The following is an 18837-nucleotide window of genomic DNA, read 5'->3' on the forward strand; positions in this document are numbered from 1 at the left end:
GCAGCACCCCATAGCTGTGGGGCTGAGCCCTCTGGCACCCCCCCGGGTGTGGGGCAGGCAGGCAGGCCGGGGCCGGGGCACCGGGGCCGGAGGAGCGGGGTGCTGGCGCTCGGGTGCAGGCAGGAATGGGGCGCAGGCAGGAATAATGGGGTGCAGGCAGGAGCGGGGGGAGGGCCCCTGCCCCAGGGAACTGGCGGGGGGCTGGGACCCCCGGCATGCACCCAGCCCCAGGGTCGGCCTTCTCCCCGGGGAAGGGAGCCAGGCTGCCCTCCCGGGGCGGGGGACACACGCACCGTGGCCCCCCAACAGCCTGTACCCGGGTACCGGCCTTGCCCACGCTGCCGCGGCTGAGGGACGGTACAGTCTGAGCCAGCCCGGCTGTGCCGGGGCATTGCTGCCGGACGGGCAGGAGGAGGGGGCGGCTGGGGACGTCCAGCTCTGTGCCAGAAGAGGAAGGTCTCAACCCCGTTCACCAGCCGTAGCAGCTGATTATCGCCCTTGCGAGGGCCACCTCTCCGTGGCTAAGCCCTGGCCACCAGCAGAAGAAAGGTGACGCGTGTCCTCGCCCCACCGGCCGGTCCCCACGGCCCATGGAGGAGCTACTGGGGGTCCGCCCGGCGAGGCTTGATGTCGCGGGTCTTCATGTAGGAGAGCAGCTGCTCGGGGATCTCGGCCAGCACGTCCTTGGCCAGGCGGGCCATGCTCAGCACCTGGTTTCCCGAGTCGTCCACATAATCCCGAAATGGCACAAACTTTGAGGGAAAGAAGTTTGCAGCCCAGTTGGAAACAACCATGTGGCTGCAGGGGTCAGCGAGGGGCTGAGCATCTCTCGCCTGTGGTGGGACCGGGCTCAGTGCCGGTGTTACCTGTACAATGTCCCTCTCGGCGTAGCGTCCCCGGGATGACACCCGTACCTCATCACCATCCAGCTCCTCCATGGCTGGGGGGGTGACAGCCGCTGTCATTGAGCCTCGGTGGGGTGGCCACCGGGGACAGGAGCACCATCCCAGAGGAAGGGACACCAAAGACATTTCTGTGCCCCTTCCCCGGTGTCCCCAAGCCCCAACTCACCCTCAAACTCAGCAGGACCCACTCCCACGATGATGATGGACATGGGCAAGGCGGAAGCCTGTGGGGCAGAGGCAGGGTGGCAGCCGGGGCAGCACCCCACACGGGGTGAACTCACGGTGACGAGGGTGCACTCACGGTGACGATGGCTTCCTTGGTCTGCAGCATGTCAGAGATGACGCCATCGGTGATGATGAGGAGGACGTGGTACTGAGAGCCGTCGGTCACCTGGGCGGCCGCCCTATGGGGACAAGGGATGGGGTCCCTCCAGCAGCCCCACTGGTGTGGGGCAGCCAGCCCTGCAGTGGGACTGGTGGCATTTGGGGATGGCAAAGGGGACAGACTCCCCCGGCGCTCACCCAGCCACCTGGTTGATGACGGGGGCGAAGTTGGTGGGACCATAGAGCTGGACGGTGCGCAGGCTCTGGAGGTAGGACTCCAGCACGCCCTCGATGCCGGCGCAGCTGGGATTGTCCACATTGTTGTTCTGGGAGACAGGGATGGGCGCTTGGAGGGGGACTATGGTTCCTGGTATGTGTCCCCTGGCTGCAGGATGCCAGGGCAGGATGCAACCAAGGCGGTTGCTTACCCCCCACCCCAGCATTCTCCCCCACCCAGTGGCGCACCAGGGGGAACTGGTGGGAGATCTTGCCGTCGGGTGGGAGTTTGGCGCCGAAGCCGTAGGCAGGGAAGAGCTTGTCACTGTCGTAGTCCTGGATGATCTCCCCCACCGCCTTCAGCGCCAGGGCGTAGGCACTCAGCTGGTAGGGGCTCGCGTAGTGCAGCGAGGTGGGCTGCGACGGCATCCCTGCGGCATAGCGCCCGTCGGCACCTGCCCCACGGCTGGCCCCACGGCCTCGCCGACGGGGAGCCCCCGACACGCACAGGCTGCACTCACCATTGGAGGCCGTGAAATCGATGGCGACGGTGAAATTCAGCTGCGTCCTTGGGGAGGGGGGAGAGCGAGGGAGGCTGCCGGCCTCACGGCGCAGGGATGCTGTCTTCCAGCCCCATGCCGTGGCGTGTCCTCCCCGCTCCCCGGGACCCATTGCCTGGGCCCCCCCTTCCCCAGCCAGCACCCCACAGCCCCGGGGCCACCGTCCTGCACCCCCTCCCTGGCTTCCCCACCCCCTCGTCACCCCCAGGCTGCACCTGTGCTGTCACTGCCATCCTTGCCTCGAGACCCTCGCCCATGGGGGGGTCTCGGGGAGCCGGGGGGTCACCTGGCCCCCCACTCACCCGCCCCGGATGTAGTCAACGAAGGTGAACTCAGACTCGACGGAAAAGGAAAGCAGAGTCACCTGCAGGCACGGGGGGGGGGTCAGACCCAGACCCCCCCCCAGCAGGCACAGTGGGGGGGTCAGACCTGGCCCCCCACAGACAGGAGTCCCAGGAGAACCCCAGCCCCACTCACAGTGCCGGAGTTCACATATTTCTTCTTCTTGCATTTCTTCCTGGGGTTCAGCACCTGCGGGCACAGGGATGGGTCAGCCCTGGCATGGGGTGCCCCCCCAGTCCCCTGCCCTAGCCTCCCACCCTACCTCATACACCGTGAACTGGCTCTGCGCTCGGGAGAGCTCCCGGTAGCTGGTGGCAAACTCCCCGATGAAGTCGTGGCTACGGGAGGAGCGTGGGGTCGGTGCGGCCAGGCGCCCCGGTGAGGGGCACCCCAAGAAGCAGCAGCAGCACCCCGATGTCCCGTGCAACCCTACGGACATGGCCTCACCTCCCATCCCGGTCCCAGTCGTAGACGTCTATCTTCACCGTCCTGAAAGCAAAGGCGGGCAGAGGGTGAGCTGCCGGCCCGGCTGGCATGGCCGCCCCTGGCCCCCCTGGTTTGGGGACACCCAGCTCCGCAGCACACCCTGCAGCGAGCACCCTGCCCGCCAACCACTGGCAAAACCGCCCTGCCTGCCTGGCCCACGTCTCTGCCAGGAGGGAAGTGGGAAATTTGGGTCACGGCGGGGGCTCTGAAAAGGAGGGGGATGCCTTTATGTAATTTGGGTTGCGAAAGAGGAAGAAAAACCCAATAAGGACCCAGTTCTGAGCTGCCTGCCGCTGCGGGGCCAAACCCACAAATTGATGCTCATAGCCTGCTCTGGCCCCACAGCTGTCCCCATCCCTGTCCCCGTCCCCGTACCGGTCATAGTCGCCATTGCAGAGGGCACGCACGGGGATGGTGAAGGGCTGCCACACCGGGTTGAGCGTGTTCTTCACCACCTCCGTCTTATGGCAGATGGTGAAGCTGCGGGGACAGGGCAGGGTCAGGGCACGCTGTAGGGTGAGACTGGCACCCTGCCCGCCCCGCCAGGCCCCTGCGCTCACGTGCCATCCTCGTTGCTGCGGTAGAAGACGAGGAAGGGGTCGGATTTTCCAAAGAAGTCCTTCTTGTCCAGCTTGTTGGCACAAAGCTGCATCGTGACGATGTCCTGGGGATGGGGACCGTCACCGCTGGCCACCTCCTCACCCCAGAGCCCCCCCAGCAGCTGCCCGTGCCAGGGGGGGCCACGTGGCCCCCACCTCACTGCTGCTGGGACACAGGCACTCACCCGGCAGTTGCTCAGCTCCTCGGCCAGCAGCAGGATGGTCCCACATCGCTTCCCTGGGACCCCCCTGGGACCAAAGGTGACGAGTCAGCTTGGGGACAAGGAGAACGGGACAGGGACAGGAGATGGTGTAGGGGTTTGGGCTCGTGCCCCATGGCTGGTGCTCAGTAGTGAGTCCAGTATCCCCAGCAAGGGACATGCAGGGAGGGGTCCCATGGGGCGGGTAGCTGGGGACATAATGTGGGAACCCCCCCCCTCACCCCGCCACCGGGTGCGACTCACGTGAGGGCTCTCTCCAGGCGGCCCCGCTGGGACCCGATCACCTCCCCCAGTGCCACGAACGCCTGCCCCAGAAAGTCCTGCGCCCCGAGCACAGCGCTGTGAGACCCCAGGGGCTCCTGCCTCAGCCCCCCACCACCCACCCCCACCCCTCGCCTTCCCAATGCACCCACGGGACCTGCTGCCACCTTGCCTCGGGATGACCCCAAGTGTCCTGAACCCACCCTGTGTGCCAAGAGCCACCCCCCAGCCCAGGACTCCACCTGCATGCCCAGGACCACCCCAGGTGCCCACTCCACGTGTCCTGGCCTCATCCTGTGCCCCCAGGGCTAGCCCACAGCCCTGGACCCACCCTGTGCCCCCCCAGAACTGCCCCACGTACCCTGGACCCATCCCTCCAGAGCCACCCCACGTGCCCTGAACCCATCCTGCACCCCCAGAGCCACCCTCATGTTGTGTCCTGGCCTCATCCTGCACCACCCCATGAGGGCCAGGTTCCCAGGGCAGAGCAGGGGCTGGTGCGTGGCGGGCACATACCTTCTGCCAGTCCCCATGGGGCACGGAGAGAGGGAGAGCGGGTTAGAGCCCTCCAAGAGGCACCTGTTCCCCCCCCAACAGCACCCACACGGGGCATGGCCTTGGGGTGCCCCACCACAGCATGACACCGGGGCATCACCACATGTCCCCCCAGCACAGGCTCCGCTCACCTGCTTTAAAACGGAGCAGCTCTTGGAGTCCACGTTGTAGCTGGTGGTGGGAGAGCAGAGCGCTGAGACGGTGCCCATGGGGGTGCCCTGGCACACAGCCCTGCTTCCCCACCCATCTGGGCTTTTCACCGCCATATCCTTATTTATTATCCTTATTTATTACCAACTCAGTGCTTTGTTCCACCCCGAGCGGGGCCAAGCACTTCCCCGGCCGCTCTACTCACACATCGAAGCGGAGGTTTTGCTTCTCCTCAAAGTAGTAGTCAAGGACAAACTTGCGGACGAAGTCGGGATTCAGGGTGTTGTCGATCACCTCGGTGCGCCCAAACTGCGGGGAGAGGGGAGAGGCAAGAGGCGAGAGGGCAGGTCCCCCCCCAGGACCCAGCCCCATCGCAGCTGCCCTGGCACTAATCCCGGCAGGGGATTAGTGTTGCCGGCGGGGCTGGATCATTAGCGTGAACATGGAGGGATCATTAGCGTGGATGTGGGTGGCCATATGGGCCCATTTAACCCAGCCGGGGATTAGCCAGGAGCGGGGGGCGCTGGGGGCGGCAGCACCCCCGGCATGGGGCTGTGAGCCTCCCCAGAGACCTGGCGAGAGGGGCCGTGCTCACCTCCTTCCACTCACTGCTCCCCGAGCCCTGTACGAAGAGGACCACCACTGCGGAGAGAGGAGCAGAGCCGGGCTGCCGTGCCACGCCGTGCCGCCGTGCCGCGCCGTGCCGCGCCTGTGCCCACACCATGCCGTGCCCCCTGTCCAGCCCTGCCACCCACCTGGGTCAGACTTGGAGAAGGTGTCCATATCCAGCAGGTTCCTGGGGGAAGGGAGCCAGGCGTGAGCCACCCTGGGTGCCACCCACCTGGCCCCACAGTGGGTCCTCCTGTCCTCCCCCCTGATCGTGGGACAGCACCATGCCAGAAGGCCATGCTGGCACTCAGGGCCAAGAGTCCCGGCACCCCAGGGAGATGCACTAGCTCCCACCGCAAGGTTCGGTGGGATGGCGGGGTGAGCGGGGAGCAGCGTCTCCAGAGCTGACGATGATTGAACATGACAGGGAACCCATTTAGAGAATGAAACCTTCCCCCGTGCCGCTGGCGCCGGCTGAGTGCCCGCCGCACCCTGGCAGCGGGAGTGTGGCTAATGGCGGGGTGCAGAAGTAAGAAGAAAAGAGACACTTAAAGCAGGGGTTGGGCAGCTGGCAGGGACCAGCTCCGTGCCCCCGACACAGCCACTGGCAGAGCAATTGATCGTTGTCCTTTGCACGGCATGACACCGGAAAGTGCCGGGGGCTGCAACCGGCTCTGCTGGGATCCTTCCTGCACCCCCAAGGTGGCCACGCAGGGTGGGCTGGGGCATGGCCAGGGGCTCGGGGGCTCAGCCAGCTCCTCTGGCCCCAGCGCATAGGAGAGAGACCCCCTCCCCAGACTCCCCCAGCAGCCCTGGATGGGGCTGAGCCCTTGGGGGGCTGCGAAGCCAAAGCCTGCCCCTGCCCTGAGACTGTCTCCAGGAGCGAACCCTGCTCCCTGCCTGCAGTTGCCAGGCCCCACAGCCCTGCAGTCCCTCTGCCTGCTGCCCAGAGCGGCTGGCGGGGAGGGCAGGGGCCCAGCCGCAGGGAGGGGGCACGGCAGACCCTGGCCCAGACTGGAGTTTGCAAGGCTCGGGCATGTGCCAGAGCTGCCCAGTCAGGCAGGGGGCTTTGTGGGGCCAGCTGCAGGCCTTCCCTGACCCCCTGGCATGGGGGACGCCGCTGCCCAGGAGGCCGCTGGTGCCAGTCCCTGCAGGCAGGACCCCCCCGGCCGTGGGCAGCAAGGGCAGCGGTGTCTCTGCCGGGCTATATTTAGCCACCGACAGATTGGCTCAGCAGCCGCCGCTTGCCCCGCGGACCCCACCAAGAGCCGGAGGCACCGAGCAGCCCCCGTCCCACCACGGGCCCAAAGCTGACCCACTCCTGGCCCTGTTGCCTCCCACGGGGCTGGCGAAGCCGGGCAGAGCCAGGCAGCCCGCCTGCAGCCAGCACCGGCACCCCGTGCCCCACCGGCATCACCCCGAGCGGGGCCGTCCCGCACCCCGGCCCTGGGTAAGGGCAGCGCGTCCCCCCAGCAGCCGTGCCGCGGAGCCGTGCCCGGTGCCAGCATCCCCCGGGACCCCGCGGAGGGGTCGGGACCTCTCCCCACGGGTGGCAGCCGGGCAGAGGGGCGTTGGGCACAAGCCGTGGCACCGAGCGGTACCCGGGGGAGCGAGTGGAACCCGCAGCCCACCCCCCGCCCGGGGCCGGGGACTGACCGGCGGGCAGCGGGATGCTGCGGGACGCGGGCACCCCGCAGCGCATCCCCGCGCGTTTCGCACCCACCCGTGCCCGGCCACCAGCCCTCCTCCCGGCCCGCTCCCCGCTCACCGGCAGGACACGGTGAGCTCCACCTTGGTGCCCGGCACGCTGCCGGCCGCCGGCTCCAGCGCTCCCGGAGACGCCATCCCCGCCCGGGCGCCGCCGCTGCTCCGCGCCGCCTCCTCCCGCGCCGCCGAGGCGGGCGCGCCCGGGGGCGGGCACGGCACGGTACGGCACGGGTACGGGCACGGGCACGGCCGCCCCGGCCCCGCCGCCCCGGGCACCGGGTGGCTCGACCCCGGGGACCGGCCCGACCCGCGACGGCTCGGCCCCAGGAGGGGCGGCGCGGGGGCTCAGCCCCGGGACCGCGTCGCGTCCCGGCCCGGTTCAGCTCAGCCCAGCCCAGCCCAGCCCCACCGGGACCTCCCGTCCGGGACTGCGGACTCAGGTCCTCTCCCCAGCCCGGTGCGGGCAGAGGCTCAGCGCCGACTCCCGCCCCACCGGGTGCTCCCTCCCGCCTCCCGGTCCCGGCTCGGTGCTATTTCGGTACCGCCGCTCCCGGAGCGTGGGCCGGGCTATTTATAGCGAGCGGCGCCCCCGGCAGAGCGGCTCCCGCCGCCCGGCTCCTCCGCCGCCGCCCCCCCCGGCTCAGCCCCGCTGCCCGCCTTCCCCCCGCCCGCAGCCCAGACAGGAGGCAGGAGAGGGCACAGCTCGGGTGTCTTTACTGCAGAGACTTGCCGGAGCCCCCCCCGCGCTCCCCCAGCCCCAGGCAAGGGTGGGAGGCAGCGGGCGGTGGGTGCTGCAGGTGCCCGCACCGGGAAGGGGGTCCCGGGGCTCGGCCAGGGGGACCCGCCGAGCCCCGGTTCTCCAGCCAGCCGTCTGGGAACACCACGCTCAGAGCGTGCTGCTGCCTCTCAGTCCCACGCCCCGCACGAACTGCTCGAGGAGGCCGCCGATGGCCCCCGAGGGGCTGGGGGGCACGGCCTTCAGGCCGATGGTCCGGCTGTAGCTGGCCAGAAAGGCAGAACGCACTTCTTCCAGCCGGGCCTCGCGGTCGCTCGCCGACACCAGCCTAGGAGAGAGAAGGGGGAGATCAGCGACTGCAGCCACCCCTCTCCCCATCCCAGCTCTCACTCCTGCCATGGGGCAGGAGGCTGGCAGCAGGGCTGGGGCTCTGTCCTCGGCACCAGCGGGGCCATGTTGCTCACCTAGCTCCAGTGGCCGAGGCAGCACCAGCCCCAAGAGGCTCCGGCTCCGGCAGCTGGTGCCACTGCCTCCATGCCCAACCCAACCCAACGCTCTCCCATGGAGACTTGCAGCCCCAGGCTCTTGCTTTCCCCCAGGGCTCCTCTTTCACATCCCCCCCCCAGTTTCTCCCACCACCACGGTGCTTACGAGGCCACGTTTCATACAGAAAGTGCTGCTTTCGCCAAGCGGGTGCTGGCTGACGTCAGCCCCTGCGCCAGCTCCCTCCCCTCTTTGCACAGCATTCCCAGATGGAGCCTGTCCACATGTGCCGTGCCTGGACAGTCGCTTCCAACGTATTTGTGACCGTCTCTTACTTCCAACTGCCCCAGCCTCTCGTGCTTGTGCCAGCACAGACAGCTTTGGGGAAGGGGGGATGAGAGGGGGCAGACAAGGTGACAAAAGCCCCAAGGAGCGCTCCAGCCGTGGAAAGAGGAGAGCTGAGCGGCATTTTACTTCTGCTCCCCAGCATGGCTGCTCTCTGCAAGCAGGAGGGCAGCACGCAGAGTAGGGCATGACTTCCCCTGGGACCTGCTCTCTTCTCCAGCTGATCCATGCACCTGGTTAGGGGCGGGGAAGAGAGCAGAGGGAAGGCAGTATTTCAGCCAAGGGAGCAGGGGAAAGCAAGACTAGGGTCCAGAGGCAGCTGTTCCAAGCGCTCCGGCCTGAAATGGTCCTTGCTGCAGCGCCTCTGCGACGTGCCGGTGGTTCCCAGAGAGAATAAGACATTCCTCAAAGGTCACTCCAAGGGCACAGCGCGAACCTTCCTCATAAAAAATTCTCTTTAATCTCTCCAGTGCCTGGGCTGGCTATAAATTGGCACAGCTCATTTGAATGGAAGTGTTAACCACCCACAGCCAACAGCTTCGGTCCGGAAACAGCAGCAAGAGGATATGGTGGGAGGCCTATAAACAGCAAGCGATGCCGAGGCAGCCAACCAGGCCGCTGTTTACAGTGTCTGATAATAAAGAGAAGCTAGAGGGCAAAGGAAAAAGGCAACATATCTAAACACATTAAAAAGATGCTTTTTTGGCAACCTAATTAGGACGTGGAACTCGCAAACCTGCTAGCATTAAAAATAAGCTACATGAAAGCAGGACTTACTTGCACCCGAGTACAGTGATCTGAAATGTCACATGCAGAGGTAAACGAGGGCGTGCAGCAGTTAAGTCCCGTGTCTTCTGGCTCTCGCACCTCTTCACAGGGCAAATTTTGTATTTAGACGCTTGGGTTTTTTTTCATGGAGAGCGCAGGGTCAAGTGGCCGGCCACTGCCCGACACCAAGCCCTGCAGACCAGCTGCACCATTTCACTCTGAGCAGTTCAACCAGGGAGGCAGGTCACGCTTCCCTGCCAAATCCACGGCGCTCTGCCCCGCTACACTTCCTACAGCCTGCCCGCTCGTCTGCAGTTTGGGGTGCAGGATGAGAGGAGGCTGTCAAAGCCCCAGCTCGAAGTAAGCCCTGACAAGCCCCACACAAACACAAGAAGTAGGCTGTGAAAAGCGTACCTTCATCGAGCTGCTGCCAGCTGAGATGTAAAGTGGGAACTTAAATGGAATTTAATTTTCCAAAAACTCACACTGTGCTGGGCTGTGAAAAACTGGGATAAAACCACAATGGGCTACTAAGCAAACAGAGCTGATGCAGAGCAGAGAGAGAGTAGAGGCCCTGGGTTAAGCTCAACACAACATCCTTGGGAACTCTTCATCCCTTCCACATGGCGCCCGGTCCCCACACCTGCAGTTGAGTGGTCCCGAGCACCCCACAGCTCTAGTGAAGAGCTGAACAGGGCAGAGCACTCATAGCATCTGCTGTGCACCCAAGGGAGAAGCACCACCACTGTTCTCCTCCCTTTGAACCTGGCTTTCCCAAGCAGCTGGACTCCGAACTGCATGAGCCCACGGTCTCAGCACAGGCAGATTCAGAGCTCAACTGCAATTCACATTTCTCTACTGAATTCCCTATTCTGATGTTAGATCCAACTCCAAGGGCAGCAACAACTCACTGGAGATCAGCAGCCACCAAGCACAGCCAGGTTCAGGGCACCGTAAAGCAGTCACTAATTCAGATGCCCATCCTTCAGTCCCTTCTGCTCCCTCACCCATATCCAAACCAACTACCTGAGCAGCCCAGCGTGTCCTCATGAAAGGAGGAGAGCAAATCCCGGCCAGGCCATGTCTGACATCTCTTGTGATTTTTTGATCTGCCAATTCATGGGTCTTGTAGCTTCACCATAACTTGGGGGAAGCTGCTCTGCTCTGCTCAGTGGCACAGCACACAGCCACATGAGGAGGCAAGCCAGGGCAGCTAGCCGGTCTCACATGAGACATTGGTTTTCAACATCACTTGCCCTCTGCCTCCAAAGTGCGTACTCAGATCTCGGTAAGGGACTGCAAACATTTGGCTGCACAACTCTAGTGCAGCTAGCTAGCGGCAGCCCCTGATCTGCCATTTCAGTTTCTTGATTGAGAGTTTGCAGCCTGAAGGCACAAGCCAAGGTTCTCCTCTAATGGCAACTAAAGCACATCTCCTGTCTTTCAAGCTTCCACAGAGGTGGCTTTCTATTTGGGGAGGAACATTTATGTCCCAGCCATTTTACATGGCAGGATGTTGCAGGATGCAGGGTCTCTGCTGCTCTGCACTGGCCAGATGCAGCACCTGCAAACGATGCTGCGCGTGGTCAGACAAAATCGGGGTTACAGAAGGAAAGCCCTCCTCTTACTGCAGCAAAGATCTGACCCCAGTGGGGAGATGGAGATGAGCGAGATCCAAAAGCAAGAAAATCTGGGTTACCAGTCCTGTCCCGACAAGCATGCATCCTCAAATCCACTCAGTGATGCCCAAATTCAACATCTTCAGGGAAGAGAGAAAAGCCTCTTCTTCCTACAGAAAGCGAAGTGCCCCCTGTCATTAGGCAGAGAAAATGCCGGTTTCTTTCTGAGTTCAGCATAAGCAAAGAGTGCTCAGTGACTGAATTTGTGGATGGAAAGCATCAAGGCAGGGAAGACAGGACAGTTTGTTATGGGCTCCCAGGCTTCTTCGAAAGTGCCAGGGTGATAAAGTTCCAGCACTCGCAGGCAGCCGAGAGACCCAAGGAGAGATCCTGCATTTGAGACACTTACAGGCAAGTGCTAGGGAACTCATCCGGGAAGCTGCAAGGGAGAGAGGCGTCTGCGCTCAGGATTGCCTGCTCCCGAATACTGCCACACCCTGTCACCATCTGCCAGCTGCCAAAGTCTGTGGAAACGGAAGATCCGGGCAGAGAATGGTCCGCCGATCTGGGGCAGAGAGAGAGGGAGACGGCGCGATCAGTCAGGTCATTCAGCCACATGCCTTTCACTAACGCTGGTGCCAGGGACCTGCCGGGCTGACCGCCAGCAGCACCTGTGCCAGCAGCTTTGACACTCGGGGACCAGGGTGCAACATGCAGCTCTGGCTGGGCCCCAGGCCAAGCCTTTCCTTTGAAAGCGAGGGGAGAGCCAAGCTGGCTGGGGCTGACAAAGCAGCAGGAGCGTACCGGGAGCTGGACAGGACAGAGCCAGCAAGAAGCAGATGGCCATGCAGAACTGTGAAACCCGTTAGCGACATGCAACGGCATGTCCTGCCCTGAATCCCTCACAGATGTGGATTTCGTGCTGTACAAGGAGCATCCCCCTGTTGCTTGTTGTAGTTGTTAGCACATCCCAGGGCAGCAGCAAGGCCTGACAGAGAATCAAGGTTGTGACTTGGTTAGTGCCGAGAAAGACGTAAGAGATGCTTGGTCCCACAGCCTTTAGAAAGCAGATCACTCCCGAGGCATTAACACCAGATCTGAACAGAGCCAGTCACTGCTCAAGACATCCCCAGGGCACCCTGCCCCCCCCAGCATCTGAAGATCTTTTCATTCCTGTGTTAGAAGGATGGACTGCGCCAGAAACCAGGTGGCAAAACATCTTTAGGACAGGAAAAATAGCCAAGAGAGGATAATTGTTTGATATATGCAACCTCCCACCAGGAAAGGAGGAAGCAAGTGAATCTGAGGAGTCCCTCCAAAATCTCAGAGAAGAGGGCACAATCACTTGAGACAAACCCAGAGCTCTTGGCTTCTGGGGAGCAAGCAATTACTGTGCCCTGCTGCACAGCAGAGTGTACATAGCTGGAAGCACAGCCTGTGGCAGAGCTACTCAATTACACACTACCAAGATCTTCTGGATAATTCATCTGAGATCTGCTGGGCAGATAGCAGTGCACCAGCTCCAGCTCTGCTGGGCCAGGTACTTGCACACTGTCTTCACAGCTAAGAATAGCAGTGGCGCACTGCAGCTGCTCCCCAAGAGACCAAGAGAACAGCTAGAAAGACAGGATCTCCCATAGCAAGAAGGACCTCAATGAGACTGCAAGGCAAGGGTGGAGGGAGATGCACAGCAGGAAACCTGTTTGCAATCTTGATCTAATTCCAAGCCTGCCATTTAACTAGTCTGATCAATACAGCCAAGCTTGAGAAGTCTGAAACATGGTCCCAAGCTGGCTGCGCAAGCGGAGGAAGGGAAGTCGCACAGCTCCTTGCATGTCAGCTTCCCATCACAGTGTCGATGCTCCTGCAACTGCAGTTTGGGGGTAACACCACTGTCTGGAAGTTCAGGATCTGGAAAGGCATCACTGCAGAAAATGGGAAGAGTAGAGCTTCACCTGCCTTGCACAACTCTTGTTCTCTGGCTGCTTGATGAACTGAAGAGTGAGGTTCAGAGAGGTGCCGTGAGAATTAAGTGTTGGGAGAACCCCTTCTTGCAAAAAGGTGTTTTTCCTAGTGCACATAACACTGTAGTCGGATTGACAGCGTTTCATTGAAAGTGGAACTGCAGCATATACTCTTAGAAAAGACCTTTCGGAGATCAGACAGGGATAACCTTCTGTGGGATGCAAAGAACTTGTAAGGGAAAGGGAGCAGCTGTTCAGTGACATCTACCTCTCTCCCTGCCTCTGGAAGATAAAGCCGAGGAAGTCAGTGTGAACGAGGAGAGCAGGCAGAGTGTTTGGGCCCAGAGCACGGTGCCATGCTGGAAGCACAGCGGGAACAGTGCAGGAAGCCAGGGAGAAGCATAGAGGAACACTGCTTCAGTGCAGAGGGAAGAGGAGGATATCATCTCCCTGAGAGTACATCACAGCCAGACAGGAAAAACAGGAGTGTCACACACAGTGACAAGAATTTGAGCTAAAGCAGTAAAGAGGTCTATAGGCAATGGGCTTGGGCTAAAAGTAGACAGGGACGTGATTCTGTCAGAAAAGTAACAAGTTGCTGAACAGAGGATAGGTTTGGGGTGAGGCAGAAACAAAGGTTTTGAAGAAGGCAGGTCTGGATGACAGAGGAGGGCTTGGGCTATGGCAGGATCTCCAGGTGAAGGTGAAGAGAATTGAGCAGAGCTCTGGAGTTCTCAAAAAAGGAGAGTAGTGTCAGGAGCCTGCCTAGGAGACTGCCCATGTGGCAAGCAAAGGAGTAAGACATGATCCAGGGCCCCAGGGACAGTTAAAGTGTCCCTCTACCCAGTATCATCAACCACACTGGCCAGATAAGTCTGTGCTAAAGAAAGTGAGCAGAAAATTATTTCCTGCTTTGGGTGTGTGGCCTCAGCTTCCAGCTGCTGGTCACCTTCCATGGTTGTCAGCTAAGATTAGACTGATCTTACACCACCTCTTGGAGGTGGATCAAGTCACCTCTTGAATCCTTTCTCAGACAGGCTGATAAAAGCTTCGTGTACCTCCCACTAGACTTGACTCTCAGTGGCTCTCTAACCCTCTAACCTTTCCTGGGGTCCCGGACCCTGTGAAGCAGCTGTGCAAGCTTAGTCAAGTTACATCTAACCTAATAGCACAGGAGCCTAGGAGTTCAAGGCAGCCAATTCTGTGTCTCGCCTCCAGGCAGCAGAATAAACACTTGTTGATTAATTGAATAAACTGATTGATTCTGCAGTGAGTCCAGGTCATTTCTCTCCTGGCTTAGATATCAGAGCCTAGCCAGCAGAGCTAAGCTATCGTGGCAGACTTTCCCCTCTATCCCCAATGCCTTCTCAAGGGAGGCTCCTGAGGAAGTGTCACAACCAACAAGCATCTTGAACAGCCTTAAGAGACAGCAGGGGCCAAGGCTGGGCAAGACAGGTGGGGAAGGCATGGAATGGGAAATCTTGTGTTTGCACTGCAAGGGCAGCAGAGCTTCTTAAAAGCTGAGCTTGGCTTGAGACCAAGACCAGATCTCTAGGGTGACTGTATCCCAGTGCAATCCAGTCAATACTACAGGTGAAAGTCTTCCTGTTATTTCTACCCCTGAAGGTTCTTTGGCAGAGGCCCAAAAAGGGCTTCAGTGAGGCCCCCAGAGCAAGCTGGGGCTGCTGGGACACCAGGACCAGTCCCCAGGCCTGTAAGAACAACAGGTTTGCAACACATTATAGCCATGCCAGAGGCTGGCCAGCTGCAAGGGCAGCATGGAGGGTCTTGGGAAGCAGCCGGACGACTACAGCAAAGCTGACATCGTTAGGGGAGATGAGATACAGCAAGTCTTCAAGTCACTGTCTCTGCCACAGACATCTAATAGCAGGCAGAAAGAGAATGAAAGTGAGTTTCACACACCCACCTCTTCAGGTCCACGAGTGGGAAGAAACTCCCTCAAAAGTGCAAGATTAACAAAATTAGATTAGCAAAACAGAGATGAGCTGCAAGCTGTTCCTTCACACAAGGAAGGACCTCTAGCAGGCCATAATTGGCAACTCCTAGCCTGGAACGGTTCCTTTTAATTAGGTCAGTGCTTCCCATGCAACATGCTGCACAAGATAGAGTATTTCAGAGCACATGGACACTCGCCTACCAGAGGAGAGCCAATACCGGAGGCACAGCAACAGTCAGGGATCCTTCCCTTTCTTAATACATAACTGAGACGAGTGACAAGTGCCAACAGCTAGGCTCTCATCCTGCCCTGTGCTGCCCCCGCTCACCTGCCATATTTCTACACACCTAGGACTATTTGGGAAGCAGCTCATTTGCCAGCATATGCTCTGTGCCTCAAATCAAAGTGTTAAGTAGGTACTGTACACACAGGCACACTGTGGCAACCTGGAGCAAAGGGCAGCCCTTCCCACCTTTGCGTGGGAAATGTTGGCAAGGAGTACTTGGCAGAGAGCTGTATACTGAGAGCCCTGGCTGAATCCCAGGCAGCTATCTACAGGCTGCGTTAGTGCCGTAACAGCCTGAGCAGCCAGTCCTCTGCGAGCACAACCATTTTTGATTGCAGCACAGTCACGTGCCAGCCGGCAAGCCTGTTTTGTGGCATAGTTGTGCAATAATTCCAGAAAACATTCCTGTAAACAATTCTTGTCCTGCTGCGGTTGCTACCCCAAGCTGTCACGTCGCAGATAGAGCTTCCAAGCCAGGTGGCTGTAAGAAGCAAGACACATAGTGAGCATGCAGCCTTATCACTATCAACAAAACACCCAAAGCCAAAGGGCAGCAGCTTCTCTGTCCCTCTCTGCACTCACTGCACTTCCTCCAGACCCATAGCTGAACCATCTGCAGCCCTTTAAGTAAGGGAGTTCTCTGTGGCTGTTGACCAAAGCAGATCCTCCACGATTTAACTCCTGCAGATCTCCACTCTTCAGATCACAGTACTTTGGGTTTTAATTGACTTAGCAAAAGCACATTCAACCAAAGATTATCTAGCTGCTAATCCACATTAGTGCTATGTACACACATGCTAAATCCCTGACAAAGATACAGGGTTTTTCTGCAGTATCATGGGATGCTTAGACTATTAATGTCAAATGCAAACATGGAACATGGTTTGCAAGCCACTACCCACTCACATGCAGGGAGTTCAATTCAGTGCACACTATCTGCCATACTCAGAGCTCTCTGTAGAACAAGAAGCACCTTGTCCTACTCTGCAAATAATCTATGTAGTATCTTCATGCACGTTTGCCCTCAGCAGATGTGATCTTACCATTGCATTGGGATAAGCTAGAAAGACTGCTAGGAATTTGCCTTTGTACTGCTTTGCCTAACAAGAACCATCCTGGGATTTATGGGTACTCAGGACCTCTGGATCAGAGCAGGACTCAGAAGACTGGCTGGTGAGGCAGCAGCAGACTGCTGACGTGGCCTGGCCAGGAGAGGGGCTTGGCTCCCACTGGCCGACTTAGCATTTACAACTCTTTCCTTTAGGACACGCCAGTTCCCCTCCCAGACCCTGCTCATCTCTCTCTGCTGGCTTGACTTCCCATTCCCTCTGGGGCTTCTCTGCCTGCCAGCACCTGGACTGGGCTGTTTATGAGAACCACCTGAAGGGTGCCTGCTGGCATTTTACAAGCAACCATTTTTCCTCAACTGCTGCTGCAGTGGTTAAGTGTTTTGTTGCTATGCCACACCACCAGAGGATTGGGAAGTCAAGTACATTCATTTCTTCATCTTAAGAGCCTTGGGTGTTAACCTGCCAGCAGCACTGTAGGGATAAACGTATTTCTGGCACCCTGATCAGTCTCTGTGCTCCAGTCTTTCCATCCTAGTCCCACCATTTTTCAGGGGGTGAAGGGACAGAATTTACGTCTCTCTCCCATCACAGATACACTCCTTCTCCACCCCAAGTGGGACTCATCCTTTCCTTCAGGATGGAAAACGGTGGCTGAAGGTACCGCATGGAGCTCACCAGACAAATTCAGACTAACATAGTCCAAGCAGGGAAGTGGAAAGCCAAGTGGAGTGACATAACCCCTCTCTCTGGAGGAAACATACCATGTTCAGGCCTAAAAAAGCACAAGCCATATCAGCGTCTGACAAGGCAACGCATTGCTCCTTAGCTAGCAGAGCTGTTAGCAGCGTTACTCCAGGGAAGGCAGGCAGGGCGCAGTCTGACCGATTCGGCAATGGACTAGGAGGCAAAGGAGCATGAACGTGCCAGAAGACTTGGATTGAAAGAGAAGCTCATTTCAGCCGTTGCCTTGACAATTCCACCCACTCCCTGCAGGGTCTCTAGGCTTATTTCCTCCAGCCTGTACACCGAGAGGAGTAGGGCAAACCCAGGTGACACCAGAGATGGAGAGCATACAGGTGTACAGTCTGCAGCCAGCACGAGTGTAGGAGGCTAACCATCTTTGCATGCAGCTGATTTCACCCCTTTGGTTTCACAACTGATCCCCTTCTCCTGTCCCCTTGGTTCCAGGCTGTGCAAGATGTTTGCTCCCCTTTTATCCCTTATTTCCCCATCATGTACTTTTTTCTAACCCTGCCCTTCATGCTGCCTTGTTCACAAAAGTTAACAGGGATTGGGAATGGACTGGTGCAACCTTGCTGTGCTGAAGGGTTATAAATGCTTTGTGCCATGGTAGAAGCTATCGTAAGGGTCAGAAAAATGTTTATAGTGGAATTCACAGAATGTTTACCTCTTACAATGACAGAATACTGCAATTCCTTCTCAGGGACATTTATTGGGCATAGGGAAATGCTACCCCCAGGGACTCTGGCCTGGAAGTAACAAGCTTCCCCACCATGCTTGCCTGCTGTCTCAAGCCCTGGGGGTGCTGAACACCTGACACCAATGGGGACTAAGCATCCAAAAGCTTATACACAACTCATCCAGACACAGCCAAAGGAAAGATAATTGCTGGCTTTACCAACTCCGAGCCCCTGGAACACAAATCCCAGGGACTGTGTGCTCAGCCCCTTCCTGGGGTGCTCTTCTGCCTACTCTGTTTCTCCTCTTCACTCTCACAGAGCAGAGTCCGGCTGAAGCATTATAAACCAATTCTTCCACAGCATTGCTGCAAGCTCGTTACCAGCTCAGCGCTGAACAGCCTGTTAGGTCTTGGGAACAGCATGAGACCACACACAGGAATTGTGGCACTACCATTGTGAACAAAAGCAGCCCCCAAGTCAAGCTGTTTGCTCTTCAGTATTTTCTTCTCTTCTTGGGAGATTTGTTTCACCTTACAGAGAATGTAGAGGTGGGCCCCAGCAACAACTCAAAACCATCCTATTGATCTCTTTCCCCAGGGAGAACAGTTAACATAATTTAAAAAAAACTGTCAGACAGTGATTCTTCTCTGGAATCAAGACACTTAGTAAAAAAGTCTTATAAATTTTCAGTGCTTTACTTGTTTGTCATTTTATTTTCCATGTGATCAGAGAGTACTAAAATTTGGCTGGTGGCTGTTTCTGAAGGGAATCACTAGAAAAAGACTCATCGGAAGACCTGCAGAGACTACACAAGCGTTTGATGCTGTTAACAACAACCTCTTATCCAAGAGCCTCTTTATCCCCTGTCGGCCTAAACACATGGTGTTTGCTCCACAGGCTCTGTTCTTTCTTCCCTAGCCTAGCTCACCGCTCGACTTTGCCCTACCACAGCATCAGACTCCAGAAGGGTGCCAGAATATCCTTTGTTATGGCATGAGATTAGGCTCGGGTCCAGGGTACCCATTCCCCAGTTGCCCAGTGGGAACACACAGCCTTCTAGGTGAAATCCTGTGAGCCGGCACAGCGCTTGTAGCTTGCTCCAAGCAGATTCTGTTCTGCTTGCCACCAGCACCCAGAATTTTTTCCACCCTGCAGTGTCAGGAAGGTCAGCAGGTGGAAAGGGGGACAGGATAGATGCAGAGTGAGGTCTGCTTGGTCTGAAAGGCTTCCTCCCGCACAGAACACAGCCATTT

At 58.6% G+C, this 18837-nt stretch overlaps 2 protein-coding genes across 7 annotated transcripts in view; both read right to left on the minus strand.

Moving 5' to 3' along the window:
- Positions 1-19: 19 nt before the first annotated feature.
- CPNE9 (copine family member 9) lies at positions 20-7511 on the minus strand. 3 transcript variants are annotated; one of them, XM_069812101.1, is made up of 20 exons: positions 6997-7505; positions 5375-5415; positions 5215-5261; positions 4825-4928; positions 4601-4640; positions 3897-3973; positions 3618-3681; positions 3394-3497; positions 3209-3313; positions 2795-2836; positions 2610-2685; positions 2483-2536; positions 2308-2369; positions 1967-2013; positions 1695-1876; positions 1428-1555; positions 1207-1309; positions 1072-1129; positions 867-940; positions 20-752 (listed from the first exon to the last, which is right to left on the minus strand). In XM_069812101.1, exons 1-20 carry the CDS (start codon positions 7071-7073, stop codon positions 600-602), a joined length of 1638 nt encoding a protein of 545 aa, XP_069668202.1. In that variant the 5' UTR covers positions 7074-7505; the 3' UTR covers positions 20-599. The 3 variants fall into 3 exon arrangements, 2 of the variants coding, with proteins under 2 accessions (XP_069668202.1, XP_069668203.1); XM_069812102.1 differs by lacking the exons at positions 4601-4640; positions 4825-4928; positions 5215-5261; positions 5375-5415; positions 6997-7505 and adding an exon at positions 4431-4536 and having other exon boundaries at positions 22-752; XR_011329679.1 differs by lacking the exons at positions 20-752; positions 867-940; positions 1072-1129; ... (1 more) ...; positions 1428-1555; positions 1695-1876 and having other exon boundaries at positions 1993-2013; positions 2221-2369; positions 6997-7511.
- Positions 7512-7627: 116 nt separating this feature from the next.
- The window catches only part of MTMR14 (myotubularin related protein 14), a 34686-nt gene continuing 23476 nt past the window's right edge, over positions 7628-18837 (minus strand). For 2 of the 4 annotated variants that reach the window (XM_069812096.1, XM_069812099.1), the window contains 2 exons: positions 11296-11451; positions 7628-7999 (listed from right to left, as the gene is read on the minus strand). In XM_069812096.1, coding sequence (XP_069668197.1) covers positions 7822-7999; positions 11296-11451 — 334 coding nt within the window. In that variant the 3' untranslated portion in view covers positions 7628-7821. The other 2 variants (XM_069812097.1, XM_069812098.1) reach the window with 2 other exon arrangements.

Source organism: Haliaeetus albicilla, chromosome 24, assembly GCF_947461875.1.
Source record: "Haliaeetus albicilla chromosome 24, bHalAlb1.1, whole genome shotgun sequence".
Classification (NCBI taxonomy): domain Eukaryota; kingdom Metazoa; phylum Chordata; class Aves; order Accipitriformes; family Accipitridae; genus Haliaeetus; species Haliaeetus albicilla.

Excerpts from the sequence above, each read along its gene's own strand:
- CPNE9 (XM_069812101.1), bottom strand. The coding sequence starts at position 7,073 with ATGGCGTCTCCGGGAGCGCTGGAGCCGGCGGCCGGCAGCGTGCCGGGC. Across the intron at positions 4,929-5,214 it reads GGAGCAGTGAGTGGAAGGAG|TTTGGGCGCACCGAGGTGAT; the intron begins GTGAGCACGGCC and ends CTCTCCCCGCAG. Across the intron at positions 3,974-4,600 it reads GCTGCTCCGTTTTAAAGCAG|GACTTTCTGGGGCAGGCGTT; the intron begins GTGAGCGGAGCC and ends CTCGGGGCGCAG.